The 7,998-nt window shown below is 42.1% G+C and overlaps 1 protein-coding gene across 1 annotated transcript in view; it reads left to right on the top strand.

The window, feature by feature from the left end:
- Nucleotides 1-1,067, top strand: part of HGD (homogentisate 1,2-dioxygenase) — a 36,907-nt gene extending 35,840 nt beyond the window's left edge. The window contains exon 14 of the mRNA XM_029578845.1: nt 3-1,067. Within this exon, the coding sequence (XP_029434705.1) occupies nt 3-146 (144 nt within the window). The 3' untranslated portion in view covers nt 147-1,067. The remainder of the gene's footprint in view (nt 1-2) is intronic.
- The last annotated feature ends 6,931 nt before the right edge of the window (nt 1,068-7,998 follow it).

Raw genomic sequence — 7,998 nt, forward strand, 5'->3', positions numbered from 1 at the left:
AGGCGTTTATGTTTGAGTCATCTCTTAGCATGGCAGTAACCAGCTGGGCTCTGGAGACCTGCAACCTTCTGGATAAAAACTATCACAAGTGCTGGGAGCCTCTGCAAAGCCACTTCAACCCCAGCTGGACCCCAAGCAGCACATAACGGAGGGCAGCGTCCCATGTCGTCTTGGGTGTTAATGGATGGCAGGGATTTCATAAAATTATGCATTGCATATAATTGATACTGTAACTCATCCAATAATAGAATATATTGTATAGGGTAATGGATACATTGTTAACAAATCTTACATAATTCTGTAAGAGCATGGAGCAGACCCTTTAACAAATTAGAAACTTTATTATAAAGGCCACTATGGTGGATTACCCCCCGAAGACCTAGACCTAGATCTAGAACCCAAGCTATAATGACAAAGTGTAACACTTATACAATTAGCAGGCTCAATTGGCCAGATTTAATCCCTTGGCTGTCTTCCTTTTGAGAGCTGGGGAAGTGCCATGATCTATAAGATTTTTCTACTTCCTGTATAAGAAATGCCATATAGAGACAGACCAGGTCCATCAAGCCCAGCATTCTGTCTCTGATGGGTGCCAGCCCAGTCCCAAATACCTGGTAAGACACCATAGAATAGATCCGATCCTTCCTGTTCATAACCAGGGCTAAGCAGTGTCTAACAGTGGTTTCCGGTGATTGGAAAAAGGAAGCCAGCTTTCGATATTCTTCAAGAGCTTGATTTAAAACATTTGTATTTAAGATTGATCCATTCAGTCTTGTCTGATGAATAAAGCCCTTTTATTCAGGTACTTTACTCCTCACCATTAAAAAATGTGCAGCAGCCCAGGTTCCTGTCACAGTGAATCTGTTCTTTGTTTGGCATCAGGTCCTAAGGAACCAAAACGTCAATCCTGCCTTTTCAGCTGCTGTTTCACAGACATTTCTTATCCTGTAACATTCCTGGCACACTCTGAATCAGGTACTGAAAAGATGAATTCAGCTCTTCCTTGTGAGTTGAAGGAGGGATGTCAATTGGTCTCATGTCATACAGAATAAGCTGATCTAATCTTGGCTTTTAGTGTGATGCATGCAAGGAATTGTACTTCAGATTTTCTTAGGGAAATCAATCACTGGCCAAGATAAAACCAGGACTGGATTAACCTGATCCTTATGACATGAAGGCACGTGGCAAGCCTACCGCAGGAGGCTTTTCCCCTGTCTGGTGTAGGGGGAAGTCAATGCGGTTCCTCATCCCCAGACCATAGCAGCCCTGCAAGATGAATATCTGCAGTCCAAGGTAGGTTCCGGCAAATTGCATATGACCTCTGACCAAGGTTCTCTCTCTGGTCCTGCATACCCATTTAACTAGATTATTATTATTATTTTTACTGTTTTTTTGCTTATTTGTTTCCAAGTCTGCTTCAGTCCCAGAGATATGAAAAGCCTGTCTGAAGCACAGCAGGCATCCTGGCTGCTAGAGGGGGGTGGGCAGGATGGCCTACCCTGAAACAGGGAAAAATGAAATTCAATAAATAGAGCAGTGCATGTCCAAGAGCTGGGTTTCACAAGCAGAGATCTCCAGCCTCCTCCTTTAACCAATAAATTGCAGAAATGTCAAACCAGGCATGGGCAAACTAATTTCCATGTAAGGTCTAAAGATAGACACCACCCTAATTACTGATATGCATCACTGTGAGTGCCAACAGAGCTAGCTTACATGGATGCAGCTGCAAGTGAGATTTCAAGATTGCAAATTCTTCAGCTCCAATTAAGAGAGAAAAGGGTATCCTCCGCGAACATATTAGTCTGTGGCAGTGTGGCCTTCACTAACAATTTAGCGGTTGCAGAGAAAAAATAGACACACTTATTCATTGTCTGGGCTTCCAGCTACCTTGCAAAAGGGTAAAGTCTGAACTCTAAAATGTTTGTGCTCTGCACAGGGCTGGTGCAACTATTATGCAAACTTGGTGGACACCTAGAGAGGCACAATTTTGGGGATGGCTCCTGCAGTGTCTGTCTTGGCCAGCCTAAACACTTCCTTTACCCCTTTGTTCTTACCATATAAACAAGAATTAAAAATGATGCAAAACACAACTTATGGCCTAGATTCAGCTTTTAGGCAAAATTCTAGTGCGTGCCGGTATTTTGCTTTGCTCAGTTATGAAACTGCATGTCTTTATAAACTTCCTTTCCTGCACTTTCAAAAGTTAACAAGGACAGAACAACTTTGCTGTCCCAAAAATATGCAAAAGCGCTAAGGGAACTAGTCTTGCCCAAAAGTGTTAAATTTAAGAATCTGGCAAAAATGCCACAGGACTTTTTGTAGGAGATTTTCTTGGCATGTTTTTTTGCTGTGGATTTATTTTCCCTTACAGAGGCTGTAGCAATAAAATCCTTGAACATAAGAAACTGCAAAGCAAATGAACCATCTTTTGGATTTTCATATATATGTATGTATTTGGATTTTCGTGTGTGTGTATGTATATTTATTTATTTATTTATTTAGGGTTTTTATATACCGGCATTCGAGAACGCAGTCCCATCATGCTGGTTCACATTAAAACAAGTGTGCATCGTAAACAAAACTAAAACAATGGTGCGGAAAAAGGCAGTTACAAATAACAGGGAGATTAGAACTTGGCAGAGAGAGAAGAGAAAGGACAGGTTTGTGTGTGTGTGTGATCAATGTGATCAGCACAAGCAGAGAAGCTGGCTCACAAATTTAGAAAATGCTTTCTTGCTGTCAGTCATTGGGTCAAAGGATGACATGAAAGATACAGGTGGGGGCTAGTGAAGTCCACGCCAGTCATCACTAAGGAGCAGCTGTTATCCTGAGCACTGCAGCCACACCAGCACGTGTCTGCGTCAGTACACCATGGTGGTGGTGTTGATGGCCTCTGCCCTTCTCCACTCCTCTCTTCGGTCAGGTAACAGCATATCTTCACGGAGGGCAGGGCCTAGGCGCTAGCAGGCAGTCACAGTTCTGCCCTTCGCTTCTACGCTGACAGGAGTTTCCTGTGTAAACCGGAGGCAGGCAGGAGGGGCACCATGAGTGCATATAGCTTACAGTTTCCACACTCTCTGTGAAGTGTTGCTGCCACCCACTGCAGAAGGGCTGAGTCCAAGGCCACTCCACATAGGAAGATGAGTGGATGCGGGCAGTGGGTGGTGGTATCACCTGCCATTCATATCTGTATATGCAATGCATGTGCGTATATGACTTGTTCCTATTCAGCTGCTCAGAGCCACTCCATGCCTTGAGGCTAGAGCTCTAGCCTCTTGCTCCAGCAATTTGCTGGCACAAGGCCAGCATGCACTCCTTTGTCCTCTGTTCATGCCAGGCTACTGCTGAACTCAGCCTGGGTGCGGAGAGCCCTAAAGACTGTAAATGATGTTGTCTATGTCGTCCCCTGAATGAACACTGTATTTGTGCCTCCAGATGTTCATCCTCTGCCCAGATTGCTAGCATCTGATGGAATAGGCTTCAGGGGCCCCTGAGAGTGTCTCCTGAGAACCAAAGAAATAACGGCAATGGAAATAACTGTTTGTTTGCTTTCCCCTGGATTTCCATCTACAGAGACTGCTGTGAGGCTATCAGAAGCTCAGATTGCATGGCTTTCTGGTTTTCTTTCAACCTATTTAGCTTCTCCTTATGAACTTATCTGCCAGCATTTGGGAGTTACAAGTGATATTTTGAAACAGAAAATAGATACTGTACACCTTAGCTATCCCTCCCTCATCACCTAAGAGTTGCTGGAGAATCATAATTTCATCTTTTGGTGAGAAATAGGGAAAAGTGTCATACTTTTGCAGAATATCAAAATCTGCAGCTTCTCCAGTAACAGATGGCAATTCTTGACTTTTCAAAGCTGGATAAACAAATGCAATGAGTTATTTTTCCCCACAAGCACACCATCGCTCAATTCCTGTGAATCCACAGTGCTCTCCAGTGGTTGCATGGATACTGGCAGCTCATGGAAAGCAGCGTGGTCCGAAAGATGAATCCTTCATCACGCAGCTTAGTAACGAGTAAATGCAGGGACTTCAGAAACCAACTGCAGCGAGCAGAATGTAAACCAAAACAGCTTCAATATTACCACTTCTATCAGATGAGAAGGACAAGCAGATGCCCCTCTGCAGCCCAGAAAGCACCAGCCAGGGATTTATCACTGGCCACAGTCATCAGAGCTGCAGAAAGATTCAGGGCAAAGAGTAGGAGAGGTTTTATTTATTTATGTATTTATTTTTTAAAGGGAATGCATCATCTGATCTGTTCCATGCTGTTCACCTTCACAAGGCCATCAGCACCCACCCCTGAGCCCCCAAAATGTGTCCAACTCAGTCCTTGGACCACATCTAGCTAGTCACATTTTCAGGATCCTCACAATGAATATGCATAAGAAAGATTTGCATGCACTGCCTCCACTATACCATGGCTGAGGCCCCATAGCATTAACAAAAACATGCAAAACTTGAAGTTTAGTAATTGTTTTATACTTGGACCGTCGAGACACACACACACACACACACAAATAAGCTGAGGCCAGAAGCTATAGTTGAGGTACCTTGTGCCTAAATCCAACAGTGTGCAAAAGCAATGTATCCAGGTGCTCACAACCCCTGGGGTTTGACCTCCACAACAGGATGCAGCTCAAATTTATTTATTTTATTTTTTTTTAATGCTACGGTGCTTTAGAAATTGGGAGCAAGTTTGAATATTATTGAAATTGTGTTTAGTGCTTGTGTATCTCTTGCATAACATTTAATGTAGTGTTGTGGACACTGGACAGCTATTTGAGTAATACCTGGGGGAAAAGAGAAACCAGTTGTAAATGTCAAAATGTTTTAAAGATGTGCATTCTGTTAGATTACTGGAGGGGGGAGAAGTAACACCATTTCAGTCTGTGAGCTAATACTGTGCAATAATGGTTACAGCGCTACTAAAGGGGACTGACAGGACATCTACCCCAGCAATGGTTTGCAAGAGTTGCTGAAGGACTCACAGTAACAAAATTTTGCCTCTGGGACACAGAAATAAATCCTCAGGCTGGGAAGCAAAGTCCAGCTGTAAAGCAGTGGTACTCGAATTGGTTTCTCCCTCCACCCTAGCCAGTCAGGTTTTCAGGATATGCTTAATGAAAATGCATGAGAGAGAGAGTGGCGTACAGCAGAGGCCAGGCATGCATATTGTGGTGTGGTGAGGAGGCAAGGTACAGGCTGAGAATCCCAAGAGCAAGGAGACTTTGGAAGGAAACTACATATCCCAAGGTGCACGAGACAGACAGTGAGCAATGGGGCTCTGGGGAGGGAGTTCTTGACTGCAGGGAAGGTGGGGAACTCTAGTACCCTGCAGCCATCTGGGAGGAAATGCAGGTGGAGGAAAAACCATTCCCAGCCAGTGAGGAGTTTAAACTACATGCAGAGGACCCAGCGATGGAAGCCTCTGAGAAGCAGTCAGGTATGGAATTGGATTAAGGGTGCTGTTCTCTAATTTCTTTTTATCTTGGGTTAGAAGCTATGGACTTTTATCAGTCCTGAAAGCCTTGTACTGCAGTTTTACCTTATTTTTTTTCCCTTTTCCTTGTCCTCTGCAAGCAAGAGCAGAGGGTTTGCAGCCTATGGCACAATTGTGGGGAGAATGGGGTAAGACTTCTTAGTGCTTTTAGAATGCTAGAGTTTATTATATCTTCAAGTCCTGGTGCTTTAGTTCAGAGGTGACCAACTCCAGTTCTCAGGAGCCCCAAGCAGGCCAGGTTTTCAGGATATCCATAATGAATGTGCATAAGATCTATTTGTTATCATTGGAGCATGCAAATTGAGCTCATGCATATTCATTATGAATATCCTGACAACGTGGCTGGTTTGTGGCTCTTGAAGACCAGAGTTGGTCACCCTTGCTTTAGTTTGTCAATTGAGTAAATCTTCCACACTTGCCCTTTGCTTCAGTTCCTCTGACTCAGGGCTTCCCAAACCTTTCCTAGGGACCCTACAACCAGTTGGGTTTTCAGACTATCCACAATGAATATTGCATGAAATGCATTTGCATACCATGGAGACTCAGTATATGCAAAGTTATCTCATGCATATTCATTGTGGATAACCTAAAACCCCAACTGGCTGTGGGGTCCCCAGGACAGGTTTGAGAAGCCATGTGCGAATCATTGCCCTCAAAGTATGTGTCTAGTTTAGGTATCTCCCTGCTATCCTCCTCAATAAATACCGAAGCAAAGAAATCATTTAGTTTTTCGGTTATGGTGCTTTAACTGCGCACCCCTTTTTATCCCTTAGTCATCTAGTGTTCCAGCTGATTCCCTCACAGACTTCTTGCTGCAAATATACTTGAAGTCTGTTTTTGAGTTTTTTTGCCTTTCTGGCACGCTTCTTTTCAAGTTCTCAGTCTTCTTAATGCTTTATTCCACTACTTATACTCCTCCCCCTTTTCTTCATTTGGATCCACTTTTCAGGTTTTGAAAGATGTTCTTTTGGCTGCAATAGTCTTTCACCTCACCTTTTAATCAAGTTGGCAGACATTTTGTCTTAATGCTTATCTTTTCTAATGGACAAAATATGTCTTGGGGTTTTCAAGACTGTGTTTTTAAACAGTATTCAGGCCTTATGCAAACTTTTTTAAACTTTGCAACTGCACCTTTTATTTTGTTTTCTAATTAATTTCCTCATCATAGTCTCCTTGTTTACAGTTAAATGCTACCACAGTAGTTTTCTTTAATGTTATTATGTTAAATTTGATTAGGTTATGATCACTATTGCCAAGTGGCCCCTATCAGTTATCTCTCGCACCAGATCCTGCATCATAGTGAGGATTAGATCTAGAGTATTTGCCTGTCTCGGTTCCAGGATCAATTGCTCCATGAAGCAATCATTTATAGAATTCTAGAAAATTTACCTTCCTAGTATGTCACAACAAGACAGTTACCCAATCAGTACAGGGATAACTGAAATATAAATCACGGTGTGATCTATATTCTTTATAGGAATATTGGTATATAAAAATTCAAAATAAATAAATCTCCCATTATCTGCCTCTTCATCCTGGCCAGGTTGATGGAAGTTTACCCCCACTGCTATGCTTTTTTTTCTTATCACAGAGGGAATTTCTCTCCAAAGAGATTCCACAATGCATTTTGTTTCCAGCAGAACTTTTATATTTGCCTCTATGCAATCTTTAGCAATATTAACATCACTCCTCCACCAATCTGGCTTAGAAATATTTTAAATAGATTTTTGACATTCAATAGTTTCAAGGAATCAGTTTTGCTTTAATCCAGCATTAGGTGCCAGCTGGCTTTCATGTCTCATTCTGTGTTTTTTTATGGGGCAAAAGGTAGTTTTTCTGTATTCTTCTACCAGGGTGGTATGAGCAGTATATAAAAAGCACTCACCATGGTCTTTAGATTAAAGTAGTGATGGCAACTCTAGTCCTCAAGTGCAGGCCAGATTTTTAAGATATCTACACTGAATATGCATGAGAGATTTCCATCTACTGCCTCTATTGTATGCAAATCGATCCCATGCATATTCATTGTAGACATCCTGAAAACCTGGCCTGTTTGTGGCACTCAAGGACTGGAGTTCACCATCACTGGATTAAGGCTTATTATATAGAATTCAGAAGTTAGAATTGTTTATTTTACAGTTTATAGAGACAAAAAGCAAAAGGCAGCATACAGATAAAATCATAAGGTTTACTCCTGTCTTTATACTAATAAAAATCAAAGTTTTGTATATCTACCCTATGGTATGGCAGATCACAATTGTCAGTAGGTTTCAAGATGAAAAAAGTGTAAATTACTCAGCTGCTACTAAACGGAGAGGTCTGAAAAGCCAAGGAATGGATTTGTCAGCAAGTTGTTCAAACCTCAATAGCACATACCCCCGCTTCCTATTAACGTCCCAGCTCTGCTAGACTGAAATATTGCCAAATGCTGCAAAAAGTCAATGTTTGTAATAAAGGAAGAGATGTTTATTAAAGCTTATTTTTAGA

The sequence above is a fragment of the Rhinatrema bivittatum genome, chromosome 15 (assembly GCF_901001135.1).
Source record: "Rhinatrema bivittatum chromosome 15, aRhiBiv1.1, whole genome shotgun sequence".
In the NCBI taxonomy this organism is placed as follows: domain Eukaryota; kingdom Metazoa; phylum Chordata; class Amphibia; order Gymnophiona; family Rhinatrematidae; genus Rhinatrema; species Rhinatrema bivittatum.